The sequence below is a fragment of the Emiliania huxleyi genome, assembly GCF_000372725.1.
Source record: "Emiliania huxleyi CCMP1516 unplaced genomic scaffold EMIHUscaffold_24, whole genome shotgun sequence".
Lineage (NCBI taxonomy): Eukaryota > Haptophyta > Isochrysidales > Noelaerhabdaceae > Emiliania > Emiliania huxleyi.
In genome coordinates this window covers 432316-456750 of record NW_005200250.1, presented here as the reverse complement: position 1 = coordinate 456750, position 24435 = coordinate 432316, and the positions used below count along the sequence as shown (strand labels likewise).

Sequence of the window (24435 nt, the reverse complement as noted above, 5' to 3'; positions counted from 1 at the left end):
CGGGCATTTGAACACGACCTTCGGGGGCAAAGACATGGGCTCTATGGCTCAGACTGGACTCCTCTTGGTCCCTTCTCGTTCTGATGCCCTAGGCCACACCTGGGCCTTACCTGGGGTTCTAAGGGCCGGCCAGGGTTTGCCTCCCTAAAGGGGCCCGGAGGACCTTAAGCGCGTTAAGGTCCGACCGGTGGGCTCTGCCTGCGCTCGGCACCGGGCACCGCCTCGGTATACAAAATGCGCCTGCGGGCGGCCCCTCACAGATCACAGATCACACATCTCCTGCACATCTGTCATCTCAGTAACATCTCTCACATGCTCCTCTCTGAACCTCTCGCAAGTGGAAGTGTGCTCCGCCACCTCGAGATAAAGCCGTACACGAGAGAAGATGGATAGTGAGAGCGTGCCCCCGTCCTGTGGCAGTGTGAGTTACTGCTTCGGCCTTCGCTTCTTGTTACTGTACGCTTTTCAAGAAGCGCCTAAATACCGCCACTTCCTCCTCGCCCAGGTTGGGCACGCGGTGCCCTCCCAGCGGCAAATAAATCTCGCGCACCCCCGCGGGGTCGAGTGTCGCCATGAGCTCGCGCGTCATTGCCGGCGGCACGTCTGTGTCCTTGCCGCCGTACAGCACGAGCGATGGCAGCGGCAGCGGCGCAGCAGCCGCGCCAGCGACAAGCTCGGAGTGTTCGGTGTGGCGAGAGAGGCGGCAGGAGAGGAGGATGGCAAAGCGAGGGGCGGGGACGCGCGAGGCGAAGGAGGGGTCTCGCATCGAGAGGAGGCTGAGCGTGTGTGCGACGCATCCACCTTGCGAGAAGCCTAGATAGCCGTCGTACGGGCCGTGCTCTGCAATGTGCCGCTCCACCTTTGCCAGGCTGGCCTCCAGGTGGTCATAGATGGCCGTGCCGCCCGCGCCCTCGCGCGCATTCCACCACTCAAAGTACGGCGGCGGAAAGAGCGCCTGAAGTCGCTCGGGCAGCGCATCGTCGCCCAGCCGGTGGCCGCCGTCAACAAAGTCGAGTGTAGCCAGATCAGCGAGCGACGCCCCAAGGTTGGCGAGGTCAAACAGCTGCTTCCGCATGTTGTCGCCCGAGAGCCGAAAGGAGTGAAAGCAGAGGATGCGCAGCCGGGTCATGTGTGTATTCGCGGCGGTACAGGCCTTGTCAGGTTCTCGCTCATCCACCCACCCTCCTCGACCTTCCCGACGATACCAGCGGGCCCGCCTCCACCTAGAAGACTGGTGCTGGGGGGTGAGTGTTCCCTGCTTCCGGCTTCTGCATATACCTGAGCTAGGGCCTGAGAGGCCTCGCTGGAGCCGAGGCATAGCGGCGTGATTTCGGACCTCCACCACCCCAGTCTTGTCCCGGGCTGAGTGGCATCAACACTAGCCCGCCCGCTGTTCCTAGGGTTGCGCGAGCTGTCCGAAGCTGTCACAGCTAGGGTTGCAAGACCTCAAAAGCCGGTCATCCACCACCCGAAAATGGCCGCCCTCCCCTCCAGAGCGCCGCCACAGCCGTCGTGCAAAACGGCCCAACCACCGACACGAGGTCACGACCGCCACCGTCCGGCGGCAAGGCATACGCTCTGAGGCCGTAGAATGGGTACGGCTGCATCTAGCTCTTTGCGCGGGTCAAGTGTACCTGGCCTCCCCTTGATGGTCCTAGGCGGGCTTCTCCACAGGAGTCGATCTTGGAGAGGGGCAGTGCTCACTCTGCACTCTCTGGTCGGCCTGCTGTATCGACCCGTCGTGGCTTCACATCTACCTCGTGCCAGCGGCTCTCCTCGGCACCAGAGCGCTCCATCATACGCCAGAGCCTGTCCTGGGGCGGGTCCCCACGCCCTTACAATCATACGCATAAAAAAACCCGGACTCAATCGATTGTACTGCGGTGGTGTGAGTGAATGCACCATGAGCAAAAACCTGACTTGGCCTGCGTTCAACGCGACCCGAGGGCATCTCCCACACTGCCGCACGCTAGCTACACTCACGATCCCCACAGGACATTCGGTTACTCCAGCGGGCCGGGGCGGGTGTCCCCCGTCGGGAACTGCCTGCCCTGTTATCAAGAGCGCTATTTAAAAGGTGATCAGCGCTGTGGCACCTTCTTCCCGTTGCCTCACCAGCTCTTTCGTGCCGTCCCCGCACGGCAGGGCTGCGCGTGGAAAATCACATCCTCGCGATTCTCGGGCTTTGGCTGCCAGCGGATGTGGCTGGCGCAAATACACTCCGAATTACCGCATATGTGAGTAGCCTCGTGGTCTTTGCTCGGCGGAGGCCCGTGGACAGCCGCACATATCCAGCGGTGCAGTCGGACTATGCGAAGGCGGCCTGACCCTGTGCGCGGCCAAGTCAAGTCTTTCCGCGTCTTCTTCATGCCTGACGGCGGGTGGGTGCGCCGTCCTTGCACGCGTATGTAGGAGCGCTTGCCGTACCGCTCCTTGCTCTTCCAGACAACAAAGGATCCTGCAGCTTTGGCTGCATCTGGGATCACACACGAGTCGGTGAGGCGCGTGCCGCCCTTGATCGAGTCGAGGCTCATCGCCCGATCCAGCAGAGCGCCGCCCCCGGTGACCCAGCCGAGCACCGCACGGAGGGTGTCTGCGGCGGGAAAGCCTTTGGCATCGAGCAGGCGTACGCGGCGTGCGCCGCGTGCCATCTACACGGTGTTTAAAAGCGGCGATCGCGGATATTCGAAGCTCGTTTTCTTTTTCTCGCTACGGCGTGTCACTAGTGACGAGCCCCTGCTCCTTGGTGCTCTCGATGGCTGCGAAGCGGCGGCGGCTCGACATGGAGTCTCTGGCGCTCGAAGAGAGCGTTCAAAAGCGCATTGCTGCGTCGTATCTGATCAACTTTCGAGAGTACAGTCCGGCCGAAGCCTGGACTCGGGGACCGGAGTCGGGCGGGCGCACATGAGGCGTATCTGTGTACGTGCGTGGAGTACAGTGTTGTGTGTCCGTTAGCTCCGAGTAGAGGGGGCGTTCTGCAGTTAAGGGGAGACCCGGTAACACGGAACCAACCCTCGGAGACCCGTGTTTACTTTACGGCCCTTTCCTGCGAACGCGCACCCCCCAGGGCTAGGGCTCTCTAGCCCGTAACCCGATCCCGATCATCCGGCCGCTGGGAGGGTGCGCTTCTTAGCTCCCCGGCCCTGGATGTGAGGCTAATGACTGCACTCCAAGTGCTCCAAGTGCACCCAAACGTGAAACGAGGGATGGGGGAGGAGGACAGGGTCCACACCTGCACGAGCAGGATTTTGGAAAGGACGACCAGGGCACAGAAGGTGGGGCTCTCCGCCTGCTCCTGAACAAGGGACCACGACAGGCTCGCAGCGCGGTGCACAGTGGACTCCCAACTCCACTGGCGGTCTCATCTCACATCTCAGTCTAGCGACCTGCCTCCAGCTTCTCACTGGCAGTCTCTCGCACGCAACCCACAGGCACACTGACACAGGGGTGGCAGGGGCGGCGGCAGGAGTCTCCCACATACTATGCGGGCCTCGCTAGAGGTGCGTCCTGTGTGTGTCCTCGTCCTTGAGGGGGAAGGAGAAGGGGCTGTGTGTCTGTGCATGCATGCATGCATGTGTGTGTGTGTGTGTGTGTGTGTGTGTGTGTGTGTGTGTGTGTGTGTGTGTGCGTGTGTGTGTGTGTGCGTGCGTGTGGGCGCTGAGAGTGCGAGCCGCCCTGAAAGAAAGAAAACAGACAACCCAAAAGGAGGGAGCCGCGCGTGGAAAATTTCTCTTTTTATTTTGTGTGTGCCAGTCCGCGCCAGTCCGCGCCCTTGTCGTGCCAGTGTTAGTGGATAAGAATTCTCTTTTTGCCGGAAGAGGTCTGGTGTGAGCAGGCCCGCCATGGCAGGCGTGGCGGGCTCCTCGAGCGACGCCCACTTGTCCACTTCTGCCGCCGCGCCGCGAGAGAAGCGGCGCCACTCCGGCGGCAGCCAGTTCCAGTTCTCGCAGTGTGTCACGTGCCCCATCTGTGAGAAGAGCTTCAGCATCCACAAGATAGAGGCGCACGCGAGCCGGTGCGCCGAGCGCTCAGGGGTCGTGGCGGCCGTTCGCCGCTCGCACAAGAAGAAGAAATGCAAGACGCGGGCCGGCGCGGCCGCCGTGGTGACGATCGACGTAAACATGATCGATGGGTACGAGTTTCGGTCGCAGACAGCCCTCGAGGCACTCGGGCCCGAGGCGGGAGCGCCAGATGAGGTGCCGACGTTGCATCCGCCCGCCCCAGTCTCCGCCCCAGCGCCCTCGCTCCGGCTAAAGGGCGTCGCGCGGCAGGGCGCAGCTCCGCCCGTCCTCCTCTCCTGGGGGCGCGGCACCTCCTCTCACGGCGCCGCCCGCCCCAGCCTCCCCGCACCCGCCGCCAGCGGCTCCAGCGAGGCTGCGGTGCTCGACGCGGAGGTGATAAGGAGGAGAGCTGCGGTGCTCGACGCGGCGTGCCCCGCGCCCGACCCTCCGGCGGCGTCCCCCGCCGGCCAGAGCTCGCTCTTCCCCGCAGGCCGCGGTGCCGGACGGCGTCCGTCGGCTCCAGGCTGCAAGCCGAGCGGCGCGGCGCCTGCTAGGGCCCCGGCGCCTGCGGGGGTGGAGGTGGCGGATGTCACGCCGGAGGGGTACGCCTTCAAGGTGTGCGAGCAGCGCGCCGCGCCGCCCTCCCCGCTGCCTCCTCACTGCGCCGCCGCCGCCGCTCACACCGTCAGGTTGCCGAGGCCCTGAGTGGAGACCCGGCCACACTCAAGAGCTTCGTGCAGACGATGAAGGCGTTCGAGGAGGGCCGCGCCGGCACCGTCGAGGCGCGGCGCCTCCGGCCGGGCCGTCCACACGCACGCACGCACACGCACACGCACGCACACGCACACGCACGCCAACGTATCGCGCGCACGCGTGTCCCTCTGGTGTCGCGTCCCCGCGCCCGTGGCCCCACCCTCACCGCCTGCCCCTCTGGCGCGGCCAGGTGATGCGCGACGTCTCGGCTTGCCTCGCCAACCACCGCCCACTCCTTGCCCAGTTCAACGCCTTTTTGCCAAAGGGGTACCGCGTCGAAGCGCTCCCGCGCAGCCTCTCCGCCTACGCCGCCTGCACCGACGACCCCGGCTCGATCACGCAAGAGGCGGCGGTGGGCCTCGCCTCGAGCTTCGTCGAGCGGCTCTGCGCGCGCTACGCTAACCGGCCGCGGAAGCTCGAGCAGATGCACGCCCTGCTCGCCGCGATGCCGTTCGACGAACCCCTCGCCGCGCTGACGCCGCAGAGCTGCACGCGCATGCCGAGCGGCGCGCTCAGCCTCTGCCGCTCGTTCGGGCCGCTGCTCTCGGACGAGCCCGACCTGTTGCGCGAGTTCATGCAGTACGTGCCCCCCTCGTGCACCGCCACGCAGCACATCCACCTCGTCCCGCTGCCCGAGAGGTGAGATCACGGACGTCTGCGTGGGCATTGTGAGCTGAGAGGAAGCTGTCGTCGCGGTGACAGTGAGGTGGAGGGCGTGCGGGCACCACGTTTTTCATATAATCCCCAAATTAATCAACGAATGCTGGAGGGGACCGCGAAACACTAAACTAAACACCCGTTGCCGTACCTGCCAGCTGCGCTCTGGGGGCCTCTGGGTTGTGCGGCTGACCCCGCTGTGCGTGTGCACCTGTGGGTGTGCGTGTGGCGCTGTGGGCGTCACGCGCGTCACTTGTGAGCCGCGAGAGACGCGCAGCCACAGAACATCGAGAGAGGCCAATAACACACCTAACACTCACCATCATTTGGCCCCTAGAGCTTCTCACGCGTGTGCCAGCGTGTGCGCGACACTCGGACACCGGCCTCTTCACATGACCCATACGCACGCGCACCCGCAGCCCCACGACGTCAAGTATGAAGAGACGCTTGCGTCCCCTGCACCCTGGGACCCCGTGTTGCATGTCTGACTGTCACTGTGCAGTTTTGGGGCCCGGGGTTGTGCGTATTTCCCTTCAATAACACTGTGAAGAGACGCCACCGAACCGCCGTCGCGCTTGCACGTTTTCGACTTTGCGATGCAGCTCTCGGTTGGATTATGCGCTCACCTCTTACTGAACTGGCTCGCAGCCGCGATCTGCCTCGAAGACAAGAACAAGGAGTGTGCTCAATGGGCCGCCAACGGCGAGTGCGAGAAGAATGTGAACTTCATGACTGTGCGGTGCGCTTTGTCGTGCGCGAAAAAACGTTCTGGAGAACGGCGGAGCGTCCCGCTGCCAGACAAGCTGCCGCTCTGCACTCAGTGGGCCGCCGACGGCGAATGTGAGAAGAACCCGGTGTTCATGAAGCTCGAGTGCGCAAGCTCATGCACGACGCAGGGCGCACCTCCGCAGGACAAGAGCGACAAGTGCAAGAAGTGGGCGGAGCTCGGCGAGTGCACGCGGAACGCGGACTTCATGTCGGTGGAGTGCGCCACGTCGTGCAAGGACAGGTTTTCCCTCCCCGACAAGAACGCGATGTGCGAGCAGTGGGTGGCGACCGGCGAGTGCCTCCGCAACACGGCCTTCATGGAGCTTGAGTGCGCCGCGTCGTGCCACAACCACACTCTGAGCGAGCGCGGGCGAGCAGACAACCGCACGGAGGACTGCATCTACTGGGCCGCGCGCGGCGAGTGCGAGAAGAATGCCGACTTCATGCGCTCAGAGAAGGGCGACTGCCTTCCCTTCTGCGAGGCCGCGGCGAAGGCGGCGGCCGAGAGGGAGGCGGCGGCGAAAGAGGCAGGGAAAGAGATGGCGAGGGCGGCGGCAGCGAGGACGGCGGAGAGGGCGCAGATGGCGGAGCGCAAATGGCAGGGCGCAGATGGCACGCAGGTGGCAGGGCGCACACGGAAGGAGGTGGGCGGCATCGACGTCGGGAGCGTCTCCGGCAAGGGCGCGCATGTGCACCCCCCTCTTTCCGGTGTGCCTGCACAGGTGTATACGCGTGCGCCTCCCTCGCCGTAGGCTCCACTCGTGAGGACCCCATGACGCCAGCCGCGGGTCCATCCGCGGGCTTTGAGGCGAGGACTGCCACAGGCAACGGCCACGGCGGCGATTTGGATCGCTCACCCGGGTCCGCAAGTGCGGCGGGCGCGGTGGCGTGGCAGCGCTGGCGTCCTCGGATCGAACTCTCGAGAGGGCGGATGGCGCTGCTCGTCGGAGCGTATTTCGTCTTTCTCGTGCTCGCCGTGCTCGCCTTCCGCCACCGCTGCTGCGGCTCCTCCTCGGCCGGCGGTGCGCCGCAGCCAGGGTCCGGCGGCCGCAAGACGCGCAAGGGCAAGCACCACGCTTCCGACATCGACACCGACTGCGAGTCCCCGATGAGCCGCGATCGGAGAGCGCAGGTCGGCAAAAGCCCCGGCACCTACGGTGGATGCAACGGCGGGCTCACCTCTAGCACCAGGCTCAAGCGGGTGGTCGAGTGAGCCTTTACATCATGTTGCTTTAGTTAGAGTCTAATAGACACTTAGAGTCGGAGGTGCAGGTGCAGGTGGAGCCTTCCAACCTGCAACCTCCTGCGTCCTGGATTGCTGCCTAGAAGTTGGAAGACTAGACATTGGAAGCTGAAAATGTTGAGTGTGTATGATAAGCACCAAACAAGAAAAGAGAGTTGACGAGACGCTCCAGACACCACAGCAGTCAGCACGCACACACACCACTCACCAGCCACGTCACCAGGGTTCGTAGTGTAATTTGAGTATATCTCAAGACTCAACACCACACAACAGTCAACTCATGACTCATGTGTCACAAACGACAAACTGAGTCACATGTGCGCCCCGCCGTGACCTCCAATAGATCAGGCCGGAGACACCCATTGGGTGTCGTACGTTGCGGACTCTGAGTCATGCTCTGAGTCTGACTGTGTGTGTGGCGCGCGCCGCGGCGCGGATCGCATCCTCTACTCTAAACGCTCGGGAGTCCCACAGCCTTGTCCACGTTGAGCGCATTCTGCAGCTCCACCACGACCCCCCCTTGGACCGTCAGCTGGGCGTTCGTGAAGTCGGCGCCGGCCAGGTCCGCTTCCGCGAACCTCGCGCCGGCCAGCGCCGCATTTCGCAAGTTCGCGCCCTTGAGCGACGCCTTCTCAAAGCCGGCGCTGCCCGCGACCACGCCGGCGAGGTTCGCGTTGTCCATGTTCGACTCTGTGAAGGTGCCAGATGCAAGCATCGCCTGTGAGTGTGAGCAGTTGAGAGGTGACGGTCTGTGCTGTGCTGTGTGTGCGGAGAGAGAGGGTGGTTGTTTGCGGATTGCGACGGCGAGTGCGGTGCGTGTGTGTGGGGTGAGTGCACCCCCTCCATGTTTGTCCCCACGAAGGTGCAGCCCGAGCAAGTGGCGAACTGCATCTCGGCATAGCTCATCTCGGCGGCGTCGAAGGACGAGCCCGAGAGGACCGCCTTCTTGAAGTTCGAGTTCGCCATGAGAGCCTGCGCGGCGAGCGCCACTCAGCGGCGTGGCCGTGGGGGGGGTGGGGGAAGGGAGGGCGGGGGCAGGGGCAGGGTCGAGCTTAGGTAGGGGTGTTGTGTGGCCACTGCCTAGGGGTATCGAGAGCGACACAGCTGGGGTGTACTAGGACGAGAGCGCTGGGTGGCGTGCGTGGAGAGGCAAGCTAGCGAGAGTGTGATGGCGTGGCCTTGAAGAAGGTGGAGCCCACGGCCGTGGCCTCGACCAGGTTGGCGCCTTGCAGCTCGGCGCGGTCGAACATGACGCCGTTCATGTTGAGCTTCGAGAGGTCCGCGCCATCGAGCTCACACCTAGCCGGGGTGGGGACGGCCGCTGGTCTCCACCTATCCTCCGGCCGTGTGTGTCTTGCTCTTGTGGCGACGTGGCCCTCACCCGCGCATGTCCATCCCCGTGATGTCCATGAGGGCGCGCTTCGCCACCTGGGCGAGGCGAGAAACGGGTAGTGCGCGTGGTCTGCATCGGAGGGGCGAGAGGTCGGAGGGTGCGGAGGGAGGGAGTCGACGGTGCGCGCCTCGATGCAATCGCTGCGGTGGCTGCTGTGCGTCTGCCGCGTGCGCCCCTTCATCATCTGATTGCCGATGGCGTCATGAGCGGCGCGGCCGTCAATCTTGCTCTTCCACGACGCCCTCGCCGCGGGCGTGTCGGCGACGAGGCAAATGGCAGAGGACGCGGGGACGGCGTGCGTCAACGGGAGGTCTTTAAACTGCTCGCAGCGGGACCGCTCTCCGGCGGGTCTGCTGGGCCCAAACGCGGTGTACTCAACACCGAGGCAGCCGGACGCCTGCTCGCACTGGGACTTGCAGTCCTGTATCGAGAGGCCCCAATATTCGTCGAAAGCGCCCTTGCCACTGGCCGTCATGCAAGCGCCGGGCGTCGAGAACCAGCGAGGCGTCGCCGCGGTCTGCGCCTCGAGCGGCGCGGCCAAGCAGGCGAGCAGGAGAAGAGGCGTTTGGCGAGGAGTCATCCCGGCTGTGTTCGCGAAGCGAGCGAACGGATCGAGCGAATCAAGACGCCGTTTCTGTCAACATTTCTTCTTCTCATTCACCCTCCCTCAGGTGGGAGAGAGAGATTGTCAAGCGCAACAACTTCAACCTGCTGCTCCACGAGACGTTCGGCGGCGGCTTCTCGCCCACCGCCGTTCTCAAGCTGCGCCGCCTCGCGCGCAAAGTCGCGCGCGGCAGCGTCGACCGCACGGCCTACTCGCCCAAGTACTCGCTCTCTTTTATGTCCCACCATGCAGAGCGCATCTCTCTCTCTGTTGTGCGAGGCGTGAACCGCGCCATTCGCTCTCACCTGGCAACCCTGTCTGCACGTCTCGCGCGCGCGTGAACAGGGCTCCAGGCCCCAAATGACGTGTGAGTGTTAGAGTTGTTTGGTATTGCTAAAAATCTCTCTCATTCATGCTTCCAAAGGTCGGGATCTTCCCCACCGTCCTTGGCACCGGGGTTTAGATCTATCCGGAAACGTTAATACGGCTCGGCTGACGTACAAACTCCGAAGACCGTGAGGACGAGCGTGCAATTCAGAGCGCTAGCGCGCTAGCGCGCGGTGCGACGTGCGCCCCCTCGCCGCGCGGGCTGGCGAGCGACGCGCACCGCGGACCAGCGCTAGAGCTTGAACAGGACGAGCGAGAGGGCCATGATGAACATGCCGAGCACGAGCCACGCCGTCGCTTTCCACTGCGACCCCATGTAGCGGTGCGCGGCGGGCAGCAGCTCGTGCAGCACGATGAAGACCATCATGCCGCCCACCATCGAGAAGACAATGCCGAAGACGAGGTCGGTGAAGACGGGCTGCAGGATCGCGAACCCGACGAGCCCTCCGATCGGCTCGGTCAGCCCCGACAGCAGCGACCACCCAAAGGCCTTCCACTTGTTGCCCGTGGCGTACAGCACCGGCATCGCGACGCAAAGCCCCTCGGGCACGTTGTGGACGGCGATGGCGACGCCGAGGGAGGCGCCCACCTTCTCGTCCTCGAGGGTCGCCAGAAAGGTGGCCAGCCCCTCGGGGAAGTTGTGTATTCCGATGGCGAGGGCCGTCAGCATCCCCATCCGCGCCAGCTTCTTCTTCTCGCTCTCCGACTCGAGCATCTTTTGGAGCTCGGCGCTGCTCGCCGCGCCGCCGCCGCCGTCGACGATGTTGACCACACCGCCCGTGCCGCCGACGTCGACAACCACGCCTGCCGCAGAACACCGCGGTGAGGCACACCCACGGTGAGGTCAGTGCGGCGAGGGCGCGCGAGGGTGAGGAGCGGGGGGAGGGCGGCACGGGGGAAGCGCACCCGAAGCCGCCGGGCCCGCCTGCTTCGCGGCGCTGGCGCCGGGGGCTTCGGCGTCGCCCTCCGTGTCGCCCTCCCCCTCCCCGTCCAGCGAGGCGGCCGACTGGTCCGGCGTCGGCACTTCTGCCTTTGGGTCGCACGCGCACGCAGTCTTGGGCAGGCCGTGGGAGTGCCCCTCCTCGGAGGCACCGCCGTAGCGTTTGAGCAGCCAGTCGACAAACATCTGCGGGCACGCGCAGGGCGGGTGAGGAACCGGGCCATGCGCTCAGGGCTCGGGCTCGGGCGCGCGCCTCGAGCAGCACTGTGATGAACATGCCGCCAAAGAAGCAGGTGGTGGTGATGGCGGACGCGGCGCCCGTGGTCTGGCCCGAGTCGACGATGGACTCGTACGATTTCACAAAGATCTCGATGAAGGAGACGTACAGCATCACGCCCGCGGAGAGCGCGAGCGCGACTGCGAGGATCTTGTTGGGCGGCACGCTCTTGAGCACGGAGGGGCAGAAGGCGAGAGCGCCGCCCACCGCGGTGGCGAGGCCGGCGCCGACAGAGATGCCGATCGCCGACCCAATGTTGGGACTATTCCAGTCGTAGTCAGGCATCGAGAGGAGAAGCTGAGATCAACGTGTCGTCACGGGAGCAAACTCCTCGGCGGCGTCGCTGTTGTGGCGTGCGCCCAAATTTGGGGCGAAATTTTCGCCTTCAGAGCGTCTACCCCCCACATTCCACCAACCCGCACCCCTTCCCCCCCTCATCAGTCGCGGTACTCGTGCACGGCGTCGACAAAGGCGCGGACGAGCTCGGGCTTCTCCTTGCCGCCGAGGCCCTCGCACAGGTTGGCGATGAGCTTCTGGCCGCCCAGCTTGCGCAGCATGGCCTGCGCCTCGGCGCGCACGCTCTCCTCGGTGCCGCTCACGAGCAGCGCCGGGTCGAAGTTGCCCTGCAGGCAGACGCCCGGCTGCTCCGCGCGGACCGTGTCGCGGTCGGCGGAGGCGTCGAGGGTGAGGACGTCGTAGCCGGCCTCCCTCAGGTCGGAGAGGGAGTAGGCGGCGCCGCGCGGGAAGACGAGCAGCGGCACCTCGGGGTGGCGCGCCTGTGGGAAGGTTCCGGGAGGGGTCAAGGGAAGCTTCTGGGAAGAGCTGCGGCAGGTCTGCGGTGGCGGGCCTAGAGGCAGCGCGGGGGGGCGAGGCTTGCGGGCGCGGGGAGGGCGAGGGGGGAGGGAAGAGGGCGGCGGGCAGCGCAAGTGACAGCGCAGGGCAGGCCGGCGGGCAGCCGGCGGCGGCGCGCCTTCATCTCCGTTGCGATGCGGCGCAGGCTGGGCAGGCAGGCGGCGGCGAAGCTCTCCTCGGAGACGAACATGCCCATCGCCTCGAAGACCTGCAGCAGCTGCGCCCCCGCCGCCACCTGCGCGCTCATGTACTCGATGACGACCGAGCAGAGTGCGTCGAGCAGCCGCTGCGACTCCACGGGGTGGTCGCGCAGCCAGCGCTCGCCCGCCTCCTGGTTCTTCTTGGAGGAGCCGCCCACCATGTAGTAGAAGAGCGTCCACGGCGCCGCCGAGAAGCCGATCAGCGGCACCTTGCCCGCGAGTTCGGTCCGGATCAGCGTCACCGCCTCGGTCACGTGCGACAGCCTCTCGCGCACGAGGGCCGCCGCTGCCGCCTCGCCGTCGGGGATGGTGAGCCGGTCGAGGTCGTCGGGCCCGGTCAGGTGGCCCGGCACCTGGATCCCCACGCCGCCCGGCATCGTCACCTCGACGCCGAACGCCTCGGCGACGACGAGGATGTCGGAAAAGAGAATGGCGGCGTCAATGGGGTAGCGCCGCACGGGCTGGAGCGTGCACTCGGCCACGTCCTCAGGGCTCTGCAGCAGCTGCAGAAAGTTCTTGCCCTTGGTCTGCTTGTACTCGGTGTACTCGGGCAGGTGCCGGCCAGCCTGGCGGAAGAGCCACACCGGCGTCTGCTCGACCTCCTCGCCGCGTGCGGCGCGGATCATCAGGTCGTTCTGCAGCGGCGCGAAGGCGGGTGCGGGCGGCGCGGCCGCGGCGCTGGCCGATGAGCATATCACGCGCGGTGCGCGGGCGCCCGCGAGGAGCGAGATAGCGCCCGCGAGGAGCGAGAATGCCATTGCAACCGTTTTTCTTTTTCTCTTGTCTTGTTTATCGAGTGTATCGCCTTCTCGGTTTTCCCGTCGCTCCCTCCACTCCAGAGATCTGTGTGTTTTCACGTCTCATCTAGCAAACGCACGCACATGCACACACACTCTCTCCAGCTGCCCTCTCTCACACACGCAAGGAGAAGCCGTTACCCCTTCCTCACTCACCGATTCGTTCTCCCTGGGCGCGTCGCCTGCCGACCCTGCGTCTCCACACGCTCGAGTAGGTTGCGCCCGCGGTGGCGGCATCCGTCACAGCCGCGCACATCCCCTGCAGCGCCCTCGACGAGGCCCTCCACTGCATGCACGTGGCAGTGCAGAGCGCGTCGGCGACGGACCTCCGCCCGCACGCAAAGTAGATGTGGTCCGACACGCGTTCGTCGGGCGCCGCGAGGACGGTCATGTTGTGCGAGAGCAGCGCGGCCAGCGTGCGGGCCTCGGAGCCGGGCGCCATCCCTTCGTGGGCCTCGAAGTACAGGAACCTGACGCCGTTCAGCCACTGCAGCTCGCCCCCGCCTGCGGCGAAGATGGTGCCCTCCGCGCCCTCGACGTCCATCTTGACCAGGTCGAACCTGGGCAAGCATAGCTGTGCGAGGAGCGTGGGCACCGGCACCGAAGGCACGGCTGCGCCGGCCGCACACCCGCCCGCACACTGCTGCCCCCGTCTGGCCGCCCACGATCCGCCGCCCACTGTGTCGGCCTCGGCCGCGAGCGGCAACGTCCGGAACTGCCACTGTCGCGCCGTGTGGGTGTTTGTGCCGTTGTAGAGCTGCACGTGCGTCGCTCCTGGCGCCCACAGCGCCGCGCGCAGTGGCAGCGTGTTCGGCAAGCCGCGCGTGTTGAGGCGCAGCATCGCATAGTTGTCGGCCTCGGGCTCGAGCGCCACGACGTACGAGCCGGGCAGCCCGGTGGCCAACGCCTGCGTCGAGTAGCCCGCATTGGCGCCCGCGTCCAGGACCGCGCGCACGGGCAAACCGCTCTGCAGCACCGCCTTGACCAGGGAGGGGTACTCGTGCGCCACCTGTGCTACCACTTGGTGGTCCGATGTGCGCGGCCGGACGTACAGCCCGCTGCGCGTTGGCCCCAAGTCCGCAAGAGGCAGCGCCGGGGACAAGTCCGGAGTCAGCTGGGCGGCCACACGCGCCGCGCACGAGCGCGTTTCGCCAATGAGAGCGAAGCCTTCTTGGCTACTGGCGGCGTGGCTGCGATCGGAATCGCTCCCTCTCAGGCGCACATGCGGGTGCAGTCGCAGGCGCGCGGTCTCCGCCGCCCGCGAGCCCTCCTCGCGAAGCACTCTCAGCCCGTGCCCGCCGGAGCGCCGCCGCTGCCGCCGCCGCATGTTTTCCTCAGCGCCGCCGTGCTGCATCGCTGTGTGCGCCTGCCAGTGGTCGAGAGCCGCGAGCGCCGCCTGCTCGCGGCCATCGATGAAGCTCCACCAGCCGTCGTACCACGAGACCTCCTTGAGCTTGTGCACCGAGAGCGGTAGTCGGCAGATCTGCGTCTTGTTCGTGTCGGCACGGCAGCTGCTCGGCTGGCGGATGTCACAGGGGCCCCAGTCATAGAAGCAGCTGCACGTGAGCAGCGGCACCCGCCTCAGGTGCATGCAGAGCCCGACCGCCTCGTCCTCGAAGAGGTGGAGGCCCGGCTTGTACGCGGCCACCGCGGCAGCCACGCCCTCGAGGCAGCGGCCGCGTGTGAGCGCCGAAAGCGCAACCCGGTTGAAGCCGTAGAAGCCGCCCTGCGCATACGACGGTGCCTCGTGTTGACGCGCGGTGGCGGCGGCCTGGTCGATAACGGAGCTCTCGTTGCGAGTCAACTCCAGCCACGCGGGTGAGCGGAGGAGGCAGTGCGGCGCGCTGCAAAACTTTGCGCGCTGCGAGATGCGGTTGTTGCCAAAGTAGAGCGGCGCGTCGGGCGGGCTGTTGGAGCGGAGGTACTCGAAAAAGCGGAGAAGGGGCCGCGGGAACATCATCGCGTCGGAGTCCATCTTGAGGTAGAACTCCCGCTGCGGGAACTCGTCCGAGAGGGACTGCAGCAGTGCCGCTGTCTTCCGCCATAGAGATTGTCCGAGCCGGTCGAGGCCGACGTAGCATTTCCATCGGACCGTTGGCCCGCCACCGGCGAGCTGTTGCCCTCTCAGCCAGTCTGGCGTCGAGGCAGCGCCGTCATCGCCGGGCTCGCAGCTAGACAGCAGGAGCAGGCCCAGCTGCGGTGCGAGAGGCATCCAGGTCGAGCGCGCGCGACCGAGGAGCGTGGCCTCCAGCTTCCCTCTAACTTTGCCGCTGCGAACGAGCATCATGCCCGCTGCAACAGACGCCCACGATATTGACGGCTGTTCACTAATGATACCTCCGCCGCTGCGGTGGTGGGCCTGCGCCCGCTTGAGCTGTGCCGGCCCCGCTTCGTGCGCGAGAGATGTGCCATCCGCAGGAGTGCATGAGAAGACGCGAGTCGAGCCGCGTCGCAGCAGGTCATCTGCTGGGATTACCGACGGCATAGCACGTTTCGGCGCGAGAGTTGCGCGGCTGGTTTTCTGCGCAGAACATCTCAACAACGCTGCTCGCAACACTTGCGTGATTGCGTGTCGCGCACCTTCTCATAACAAGGCTGTGAAAGAAACACGGCACCGGATCGAGGTGCACGCTGCTGAAGCAGTGTCATCCCCTCTCTCCACCATCTTCACTGGGAGATGTGTATGTCGGCGGTGACGGAGTGACGGCGGTGTCCGTAGCCCGTAGGGCGGTGTGACCGCCGATCGAGAGCATGCTACACAAGAGAGGAGCATCTTGTTGAGCATGTGATCAGAGGACAGAGCCTGAGGACCGAGCAGTTCCTCACTTCCTCACTGGGTGAGCTTCAGTCTCAAGCCCTCAACCCATCACCTTCGGCTCGTGTGGATTCGAACCACGCCCAAGACTCCCAACCTGCAACCACCGGCACCCGCGCCGGTCGCGTTCCCGGATTGGAGCGGAATGGAAAATGCGAATCGTGGTTGAATAGAAGCTTCCTGGTTCCCGCTTCCATCGTCATCACTTCGCTATCTCTCTATTGGGGTGGCTAGCTACGTGATGCTGCTTGCTGGCTGAAGGAGAGCTCTACAGACACATTTACCCGCGGCTCTCAGTCCGGGATCTGCCTTGGTGTCAGGGCAGGGATCGCCTGCACCTCGGCCGGCTGCTCCGCCGTCGGCTCGTACCTCAGGCAGATGCCGTTGACGCAGTGCCGCTCGTCCGTCGGCGTGGGGAAGCCCTCTCCCTTAAAGACGTGGCCGAGGTGGCCTTCGCACGTGGCGCACACGATCTCCACGCGTGAGCCGTCTGCGTCCGGCCGCTCCTCGATAGCGCCGGGCACGCCGTCGTAGAAGGCGGGCCAGCCGCACCCGCTGTTGAACTTCTGCCGCGCGTAGTACAGCGGTGCGCCACAGCCGACGCACGCATACGCGCCCTCGGACGGGTACTTGGTCTTATACTTCCCCTTGAGCGTGTACTCCAGCTCGCCCTCGACCTGCTCGCTGAACCCTGGCGGCTCCGTCGCAGAGCCGCGTAGCACCGCAAACTGGTTGGGCGAAAGCACCGTCCGCCATCCGTCCTCGCTGTCGGGGAGGTCAGCCTTGAGTGTCGCAGTCGTGCGCAGTGCACGGCAGGCCGGGAGCAGGCGGCGCGTCGGCACGACACTCAGAGAGAGACGGGCCAGCAGGAACATGCGTGCTACGGGCCGTTGCTAGGGCGTGAGCTAAAGAGGATCCGGAGCGCGGTAGGACTCTGGGGATCTCTCCGAAGGGAGCGTAGCGTACGGCGGAGGGAGCTGAAAGACGATGCTCTCGGGCACTGCGATCGTTCTTTGAAGAATCTTACAACAAAACTCCCTCGCACAACACTGGGCACGGGACTGGCGCGCACTGGCACGAACACAGGTACACCACGGGAGCCGCCTAAGCGACTCCTGCGAGGGTGGCGAGGCACTTAGCTCCGTGCACCAAAGAAATACACCGCTATGGAATCCTAGCGCAAAGAACAGCTTTCTTTGAATGATCCGGCTAGCAAGTTTGAACGCATGGCGGCATTCAAGCGGCACTTCGCTCGCGTCGGCGCCGCCGAGCGCTGCACGGAGAGCAGATTCACTGACCACCAACGACAGGTGTGCGACTACGGTCTACGCGCTCGCTCGTCTACGCGGGCGAAGAAGAACGACGGCGACGCGCCGTACTCGGTCTCCTTCACCGCGACGCAGGGCGGCGACGTCATCGTGCAGCTCCACCCGCACTCACAGCTCGAGCGCGCTGTCCGCCATGAGCGGCAGGCGCACTGGCGCAGGCCACGGAGCCGCCCGCGAGCGCGACCGCGAGCCGCCCTGCTGCGGCGCCGCCAGCCCCTGCCGCCGCGCCGCCAGCTGCGGAGCCGGCGACCAAGAAGATGTTCGTTGGGGGGGGTCATAACAAACACGGTACAGGATCGCGAGGTGCACGCTGCAGAAGCAGTGCGCGTCCCCCCTCTCCATCTCATCTAGAAAAAGAAAAAAGAAAATGAAATGCTCCTGTCCGGATCGAAAGGGTCGAGATGCGCCAGAGCCAAGTCGGCCTCGCGCTCGTGCGCACCAGGGGCGCCAGAGCCCCGACCTTCTCACTACGCCCACGCCTCGACCCTCTTGGGCAGCAGCTGGTTCGACAAGTCCTCTCCGTGGCCTAGGCAGCCGCACTCGCCCTCGCCCCAGGCAAAGACAGCGCCGTCGGCGATTATGGCAAGGCTGTGCGCGACTCCAGCCGACACGGCGACGACGCGCTGGCCAGCGAAGGCCTCGACCTTCTTGGGCAGCAGCTGGCGCTGCTCATCGCCGTGGCCCAACCGGCCCCCGCCTCCCCAGCCCCAGCTCCAGACGGCGCCGTCGGCGGTGATGGCGATGCTGTGGCCGCTCCCAGCCGACACAGCGACGACGCGCCGCCCAGCAAAGGCCTCGACCTTCTTGGGCAGCAGCTGGCGCTGCCGGTCGCCGTGGCCCAGCCTGCCATTGCCTCCTGCGCCCCAGCTCCAGACGGCGCCATCGGCCGTGATGACGAGGCTGTGGTCGCACCCAGCCGACACAGCGACGACGCGCTGGCCAGCGAAAGCCTCGACTTTCTTGGGCAGCAGCTGGTCCTGCTCGTCGCCGTGGCCTAGCCGGCCCATGCCTCCATCGCCCCAGCTCCAGAGGCTGCCATCGGCGGTGATGGCGAGGCTGTGGTCGTGTCCTGCCGACACAGCGGCAACGCGCTGGCCAGCGAAGGCCTCGATCTTCTCGGGCAGCGACTGGCCCTGCATGTCGCCGTGGCCCAACTGGCCGTCGTCTCCATGGCCCCAGCTCCAGACACTTCCGTCTGCGGTGAGGGCGAGGCTGTGGCCGCCTCCTGACGACACGGCGACGACGCGCTGGCCAGCCAAGGCCTCGACCTGCTTCGGCAGCAGCTGGTCCTGCTCGTCGCCGTGGCCCAACTGGCCAAAGTAGCCATAGCCCCAGGTCCAGACAGTGCTGTCGGCGGTGATGGCGAGGCTGTGGTAAAGTCCAGCCGACACGCTCACAGCGCGCTCGCTGCCTAGCGTCGAGGGGAGGCAGGTCGGCGTGTTGAGCCGCAGCACGCCCTCGCCGTGGCCGAGAAGGCCTGAACGCTCCTCGTCCCCCTCCTCCTCGTCCTCCTCGCCCTCCGTGCCGCACGACGAGAGCCGCCCCTCGCCGTCAATGAAGAGGCTGTGAGACTGGCCTGCCGCCGCCCTCGCCGGCGGGTTGGACTCGCACAGCAGCGCCGAATAGCACAACCACCGCACGGCGCAGCCCTCACCCTCTGGCACCGCCGGCAGCTCATAGCCGCGCTCTTGCGCCCGCAAGCGGATGCCCTCCTCCGCGAGCGAGTCGTGAAAGAGCAGCGAGACGGCCGCGACGCGAGCGATGTCGGCGGGGCTGTGGCAGCGAGAGAGGACGCGCTCGAGGAGCTCCGAGGGGAGGTCGAGGAGGCGTGCGGGCGGCGGCGTGTCTGGCGAGGGGGCGGCGGTGGCGGCGGTGGCGAGGCGGCGCGAGCGGCGGCACATCGCGAGTTTTTGTTGGAGAAGGAGATTGCAGATTGGGCTCCCCGGCCCTCGCTGGATGTGAGGCTAATGATTGCACTCCAAGTGCTCCAAGTGCTTGGGTTTGTACTATTAACAACGAAGGCGCTCTCAAAAAAGAGAAGGGAAATCCCTCGCACGAAGCCCAGCCCCCCTCCGTGTCGCGATGCGCTCCCCGCTCCCGTTGGGAGAAGGACAACAAAGCTCCCTCGCACGAAAAGAAGTAAACCAATTTTTATGGCGGGCAGCATCAGAATGCTTACCCTTCACACCGAGACTCTTTTCCAGCCCTCACCTGCTCTCCGCCATCCGCACTGCGCGCTCCACCAGTCTCGCCGCGCCTTGGGCACCCGAGTCGCGCCTCGCCATCGCGTCTGCCATCTCCGCGGCGCGGCGCGGCGTCTCCGGGTCGTCGAGCACGCCGCGCATGGCGGCGAGCAGCGACGCGGCGGTGCACTCGGACAGCGGCAGCGCGGCCCCGAGTCGGAGCGCCGCGACCCTCGCCGCGTTTTGCGGCTGGTCCCAGGCGACGTGCAGCGCGACCACCGGCACCCCGCTGCCGCAAGCCTCGGAGATGGAGTTGGCGCCGCCGTGGCACACGAGGAGGCGGCAGCAACGGTGCGCCAGCAGCGCGCGCTGCGGCAGCCACGGCGCGGTGCGCACATTCGGCGCCCCGGAGGAGGAGGAAAAAGTGGTCTTCCAGATCGCGGGCAGCCCGAGCGAGGCCAGCGCGTCTCGCACGGCGCCGTCCTTGCCGAGCGCCGTGCACGCGCCGTCGGCCCACGAGCCGAGCGAGACGACGACAAAGCCGCCGCTCCCCGCCGCGTCGGCCCACTCCGCGAGGGGCGGCGGCAGCGGCTCCGCCGGCTGCGACGCCAGCACCGAGCCGCAGCAGCTCTCTGCGCCCAGCGGCAGGCTTGCGCGCGCGTCGGGCGGCACAAAGGCGGCGCTGTGGCCGACGACGGTGAGGACGTGGCACTTGCTGCACTCCTGCTTTGGAGGCGCCCCCACCGACGCGCGGAGCGCCTGCAGACGAGGGCCAGCGCGGCGGGCGGCGGCGGCCGCCGCGAGGATTGTCCGACCCTGGCCCTGTCCGGCAGCCGGAGGGTAGCACATGTAGTGCACCTGCGGCGACGGGTGCAGCGCGTCGGCGAGCAGGTGGCCGCTGAGAGCGCCAACATCGACTACCGCCACGTCAAAGTGCTCGTCGGCCAGGCTTCGAATCCGCTCGTCGCAAAAGAAGCGCTCGGCGGCGTCGCAGGCGGCGTCCAGGAGGTCGGCGCGCACCTGCGCCTCGGGCTCGCCGCGTGCAGCGCGGAGCGCCAGCTCCAGGTCGAGCCGCAGCGGCCAGCACTCCTCAGCCGCCCCGACGATACGCACGCGGCCGAGCAGCGGCGCCAGCTGCTGTTCCGTCTCCTGCGCCGTGGCGTACGTGACCGCATGGCCCCGCTCAGCTAGCGCGAGCGACACGGCGTGAAGCTGGAGCTGGTGTGTGCGGCCACCAAAGTGGGCGGGGCCGACGAGGATGCGGAGGCAGGTGGAGCAGGGCTCCGAAAAGGGCGTAGACGCCCTCCGTTCCTCGATGGTGCCAGAGAGGAAGACGCTGCCTCTGGCGCGAGACTGTGATTCACAGCCGCCGCCGTCGCCATCTCTTTCCCTGCCTCTTTCGCCGCCGCCATCCCTCTCGGCCGCCGCCTTCGCCGCGGCCTCGCAGAAGGGAAGGCAGTCGCCCTTCTCTGAGCGCATGAAGTCGGCATTCTTCTCGCACTCGCCGCGCGCGGCCCAGTAGATGCAGTCAGCTCGCAGGTAAACGCACAACCCCGGGCCCCGAAATCGCACTGTGATTCAACTCGAACTTGTTTTTCTCTCCAAAAGAAAGAAAAACAAGTTGTTGAGGTAAACGCACAACCCCGGGCCCCGAAATCGCACATACATAGAGAACTCGAAAGTGCAAAAGAAAGAAAAACAAGTCCCTTGAGGTGGCGGCGCCATCCCGGCCCCCACTCATCTCTCCAGTCTGTCCTTTTCACTGCCCAGAGCGCTCTGATGGAGCTCCCGCCCCCCTTTGGCGACGAGCCGCGCCTCTTGGTTGCCGCCGCCTCCGCCCTGCTGCTCCTCCTGCTGCTGCTCCTCTGCTGCTGTCGCTCCGGCGAGCCGCCACGGCCGCCGGGAGAGAAGTATCGTTCTCCAGTCCTCGGTGACGTCGAGGCCAACGCAGTTGCCTCCGGCACACTGCCAACGCGGGTAATCGAAGCGGCGACGGCGGGCGACACAGCGACGATAGGCTCGTGGCTCGCCGATGACCGCTGCGTCGTGGATGCGTGTGCTGCGAGCGACGGCTGCACGGCGCTACATGCCGCCGCCCGCGCTGGCCACGTTCCAATCATACGGATGCTGCTGGAGGCCGGCGCCGACGCGCTGGCCGTGGACACGGCGCAGCGGACGCCGCTGCACCACGTGGCCGTAGCCGGCCACGGCATTTGCGTCAAGGCGCTCCTCGACGCCGGGAGCGATCCCGAGGGTGCCGACGCAGACGGCAAGACGCCGATGGACCTGGCAGCGGAGGCGAAGCACATGGGCTGCCTGCGCATGATGCGGCTGTGGCAGGACCGCAAGATGGTCACGGGAGGAGGCTTCCGCCGGTACGCGCGTCCCTCTCCGCCCGCACAACGTCCCGAGCGCGCCTGAGCTGCTCACTGAGCTGCTCCCTCCCCTCCCCCCGCACGCAGCGCGGGGACGCGCAAGGCGGACGGGGACGTCGATTCGCCCTGCTGAGCGGCGGACGGCGGCCGCCTCGTCCCGCTCCCTGCTTCCATCTCGGAGGCGCCACCAGCGCAGCTCTCCAGGGTGAGAGTGTGCAGTCTGCAGTCGCGATTCAGTTCCTCGCGCGACGCCACCAGCCCCCGGACTGAGCGCCTGCGTTGCATATGTATCAGTCGCCCAATGTTGCAACATGGAGATTCGAGATGGAACCCGGACGCGCGGGCGGTGTGTTGGCGACACCCCGCTTCCCCGGGCGCGGCTGGTTCGTCGGGGCGGGCGCGGTGTCCTGTCGGTCTCGTCGCGCGCGGCGCGCTGATCTATTTTAAATTATAGAAAATTTGTCGTTTCCGACCCCGCCGCGGTAGAGCGGCACACGCACTAAAAAGTTTGCGCATGTGGGAGACGCATCGTTTCCCGCGGCCTCTCTCATCTCTACGATCGTCCCTATATGGAGCGAGTGTGTCCCTATATGGAGCCGTCCCCCTCCCTCGCAGCCGCCGCCGCGGCGGCCGCCACATCGGCGGCCGCAGCATCGGCCAACGATAAAGACTGCGTCGCCGTCTCTGCCGGCTTGGGCGCTTTGGCCTTGGGCAGCGGGATGCTCCGTCCGCCGCCGCCAGTCGCCGGCCGCTTCAGACCGCGCGGGACAAAGGCGGTGGGCGGCCGCGACGGCGGCTTTGGCGCGGCGGGCGCAGCAGCCTCGGCGGGCGCAGGCTTTGGCTTCTCCTCCTCCTCCTCGTCTGAGCCAGAGTCGGAGCCGCCGGCCCGGCGCCGCCGCTCCGTGCCGATGACCTCGGCGCCGCCCGGGCCGGTCACGCGCACCGCCTCGAGCTTGCCCGTGCTCGCCGCCACCTCCACCTCAAACTCGACCTCCTCGCCATCGGCGCAGCTGCGGAAGCCCGTCTTGTGCAGCGACCGCTGGTGGGCGAATATGTCACCCAGCCCGTCAGAGCGGTGGATGAAGCCCCAGCCGCCCTTGACGTTCCACCGCACCACCCTGCCACGCAGCCGCTCCGGCTTGTTGCCGCTCTTCTCCTCCTCGAATTTCTTTGCCCAGGACGGCTTGACGCTCGGTTCGGCGTCGGCGCCTGGACCGCTCGTGGTCGGCATGTGCATCGCGCTGTCGTCACGCCGGCGCGCCGGCGCCAACTCGTAGGCGTCGTCCATTGCCTTGGGAGCGAGGCGGCTGCGCCCAGGGCAAAAGCGTGTACTGTAGGCGCCGCGATTTTTTTAAGATCCCCAGTTTGGGGGGCAAACCCCGCCCGCCCCCTAGAGCCCCAGGTAAGGCCCAGGTGTGGCCTAGGGCATCAGAAGGGACCAAGAGGAGTCCAGTGTCTGAGCCAGAGAGCCCATGTCTTTGCCCCCGAAGGTCGCGTTCAAATGCCCGGAACGGACGTTACAGTGGTGTCCGGCCGGCGCGATCACTGACCGAGCTGTGACGCTCAGGGAAGCCGGTTGAGGTACTGGTTTCTTTGCCCAGGGCTGGCCTTCCCCCCAGGCTGGAGCTGAAGAATCCTATAGTAGGATCTTCAGATATTTTGGCGGATTCACACAGTCTGTGACTCTGTGCACTGACCACTGTGGATAGACAGGGGTCAGGGCGCCCAGTACACCTAGAACCTACCTATCACTATCAGAGATCGCTGAGGGGGTCTGTGGAATGTCAAACCCTCAGAAGCTTCAAGTTCAACCCTCAGAACCTGTCCAACACGGTGTGGGCGTATACGACGGCAGATTTTCACCAGGCACTGCAGGCCGGGATATGTTCCATTTTCCCTGGCTCACCACGTGCCGAGTGTCCCGGCGGATGACGTTGTGGATCTCGGACGAGCACATATGATGATCGTGCCTTCTGCACAGATAAAGCCAGAGTTCCTTGCCCCGCAGCAAGTGCCGGCGTTTACCCCCCATCGGCCCGTTCAACCTAAGCGATGCGACGATGCTCCCCACGGCCAGCCTGTCGTATGTCCGCTTGAAGGGGCCGCACTTAGGGCAACACTTTTCCACCACCTGTTGACGCAAGCTGCCCGTGGAGGGGTTGCGCGGTTCGCACTTTCTCCCGGGCCGCGTCGCTACCTCCCCGGGAGAGGTGCTCGCAGGTGCAGCCTCAGCGGCCTCGCAACCCTGCGCGAGCTCCGCATCCCTCCCAGCCTGCTCCGCCTCAGCCACGCGCACTTGCATAAGCTCCGCATCTCTCGCAACCTGCTCCACCGCTGGAGCGCGCGTTGCTGCCTCCGAGTGGAGATGAAGCTGTAGGGACGCCACCCCGGCGAGGGTCATAAGCGACTGACACGAAGCCGGAGGGTACGCCGTAATGTCGGGTGGGACCTGGCGGCCAGCGACCGGCTCTTGAACCGCGGGAGACACAGGTCGCGCGGCCGCGGTGATCATCGTCCGTCCCTTCCGTCCGAACGCGCATTTGCCATTTCCATTGTGCAGTCGTGTGAGATCTGATCGAAGAACGGGTTTTCGGCGCTTGCTTTTCTTTTTTAGGGTTGTGTGGGGTTCCTCACCCTACTGTCTGAATACGTTTTCCACGTATTCCAAATGACCTCCCAGAGGCCTGTATTCTGCCGTATTCCACCCGTATTCCACGTATTCCACCTCCCCCACACCGCCGCCGCCGCCACTCACGGTCACGCCGCCGCCAGCCTCCTACCACCTCACCCACGCCGCCGCCAGCCTCCACCTCCCCCACACCGCCGCCGCCGCCACTCAGGCCGCCGCCGCCCTCCACCTCC

The 24435-nt window shown here is 66.0% G+C and overlaps 10 protein-coding genes across 10 annotated transcripts; 3 read left to right on the top strand and 7 right to left on the bottom strand.

Moving 5' to 3' along the window:
* Window positions 1-709: 709 nt before the first annotated feature.
* EMIHUDRAFT_58065 (hypothetical protein) lies at window positions 710-1117 on the bottom strand (the record flags this gene model as incomplete). The annotated part of the gene is made up of 1 exon (XM_005778831.1): window positions 710-1117. A coding segment is annotated over one exon (408 nt), but the record flags the coding sequence as incomplete, so codon positions are not given.
* Window positions 1118-3826: 2709 nt separating this feature from the next.
* Window positions 3827-5512, top strand: EMIHUDRAFT_435073 (hypothetical protein). The gene is made up of 3 exons (XM_005778830.1): window positions 3827-4616; window positions 4691-4783; window positions 4945-5512. The coding sequence occupies exons 1-3, from the start codon at window positions 3843-3845 to the stop codon at window positions 5395-5397; spliced, it is 1320 nt and encodes a 439-aa protein (XP_005778887.1). The 5' UTR covers window positions 3827-3842; the 3' UTR covers window positions 5398-5512.
* A 495-nt stretch (window positions 5513-6007) lies between these two features.
* Window positions 6008-7392, top strand: EMIHUDRAFT_205498 (hypothetical protein; the record flags this gene model as incomplete). Its single annotated transcript, XM_005778829.1, has 3 exons — window positions 6008-6600; window positions 6807-6838; window positions 6932-7392. The coding sequence occupies 3 exons, from the start codon at window positions 6008-6010 to the stop codon at window positions 7390-7392; spliced, it is 1086 nt and encodes a 361-aa protein (XP_005778886.1).
* Window positions 7393-9880: 2488 nt separating this feature from the next.
* On the bottom strand, window positions 9881-11308 carry EMIHUDRAFT_450281 (hypothetical protein; the record flags this gene model as incomplete). Its single annotated transcript, XM_005778828.1, has 3 exons — window positions 9881-10610; window positions 10713-10932; window positions 11012-11308. 3 exons carry the CDS (start codon window positions 11306-11308, stop codon window positions 10039-10041), a joined length of 1089 nt encoding a protein of 362 aa, XP_005778885.1. The 3' UTR covers window positions 9881-10038.
* Window positions 11309-11390: 82 nt separating this feature from the next.
* UROD2 (Uroporphyrinogen decarboxylase) lies at window positions 11391-12836 on the bottom strand (the record flags this gene model as incomplete). Its single annotated transcript, XM_005778827.1, has 2 exons — window positions 11391-11799; window positions 11994-12836. 2 exons carry the CDS (start codon window positions 12831-12833, stop codon window positions 11461-11463), a joined length of 1179 nt encoding a protein of 392 aa, XP_005778884.1. The 3' UTR covers window positions 11391-11460.
* Window positions 12837-13020: 184 nt separating this feature from the next.
* EMIHUDRAFT_205493 (methyltransferase) lies at window positions 13021-15159 on the bottom strand (the record flags this gene model as incomplete). Its single annotated transcript, XM_005778826.1, has 1 exon — window positions 13021-15159. One exon carries the CDS (start codon window positions 15157-15159, stop codon window positions 13021-13023), a length of 2139 nt encoding a protein of 712 aa, XP_005778883.1.
* Window positions 15160-15980: 821 nt separating this feature from the next.
* MSRB11 (methionine sulfoxide reductase) lies at window positions 15981-16562 on the bottom strand (the record flags this gene model as incomplete). Its single annotated transcript, XM_005778825.1, has 2 exons — window positions 15981-16328; window positions 16365-16562. The coding sequence occupies 2 exons, from the start codon at window positions 16560-16562 to the stop codon at window positions 15981-15983; spliced, it is 546 nt and encodes a 181-aa protein (XP_005778882.1).
* A 2660-nt stretch (window positions 16563-19222) lies between these two features.
* On the bottom strand, window positions 19223-20866 carry EMIHUDRAFT_205491 (hypothetical protein; the record flags this gene model as incomplete). The annotated part of the gene is made up of 3 exons (XM_005778824.1): window positions 19223-19957; window positions 20057-20538; window positions 20788-20866. 3 exons carry the CDS (start codon window positions 20864-20866, stop codon window positions 19223-19225), a joined length of 1296 nt encoding a protein of 431 aa, XP_005778881.1.
* A 252-nt stretch (window positions 20867-21118) lies between these two features.
* On the top strand, window positions 21119-22031 carry EMIHUDRAFT_450279 (hypothetical protein). Its single transcript, XM_005778823.1, has 2 exons — window positions 21119-21573; window positions 21661-22031. The coding sequence occupies exons 1-2, from the start codon at window positions 21323-21325 to the stop codon at window positions 21704-21706; spliced, it is 297 nt and encodes a 98-aa protein (XP_005778880.1). The 5' UTR covers window positions 21119-21322; the 3' UTR covers window positions 21707-22031.
* Window positions 22032-22126: 95 nt separating this feature from the next.
* EMIHUDRAFT_205489 (hypothetical protein) lies at window positions 22127-22861 on the bottom strand (the record flags this gene model as incomplete). Its single annotated transcript, XM_005778822.1, has 3 exons — window positions 22127-22138; window positions 22211-22429; window positions 22517-22861. 3 exons carry the CDS (start codon window positions 22859-22861, stop codon window positions 22127-22129), a joined length of 576 nt encoding a protein of 191 aa, XP_005778879.1.
* Between the last annotated feature and the right edge of the window lie 1574 nt (window positions 22862-24435).

Coding starts and splice junctions, on each gene's coding strand:
- EMIHUDRAFT_435073 (XM_005778830.1), top strand. CDS start 3,843: ATGGCAGGCGTGGCGGGCTCCTCGAGCGACGCCCACTTGTCCACTTCT. Junction 4,617..4,690: donor CGGAGGGGTACGCCTTCAAG/GTGTGCGAGCAG, acceptor TCACACCGTCAG/GTTGCCGAGGCCCTGAGTGG. Junction 4,784..4,944: donor GCCGCGCCGGCACCGTCGAG/GCGCGGCGCCTC, acceptor TGGCGCGGCCAG/GTGATGCGCGACGTCTCGGC.
- EMIHUDRAFT_450279 (XM_005778823.1), top strand. CDS start 21,323: ATGCTGCTGGAGGCCGGCGCCGACGCGCTGGCCGTGGACACGGCGCAG. Junction 21,574..21,660: donor ACGGGAGGAGGCTTCCGCCG/GTACGCGCGTCC, acceptor CCCCGCACGCAG/CGCGGGGACGCGCAAGGCGG.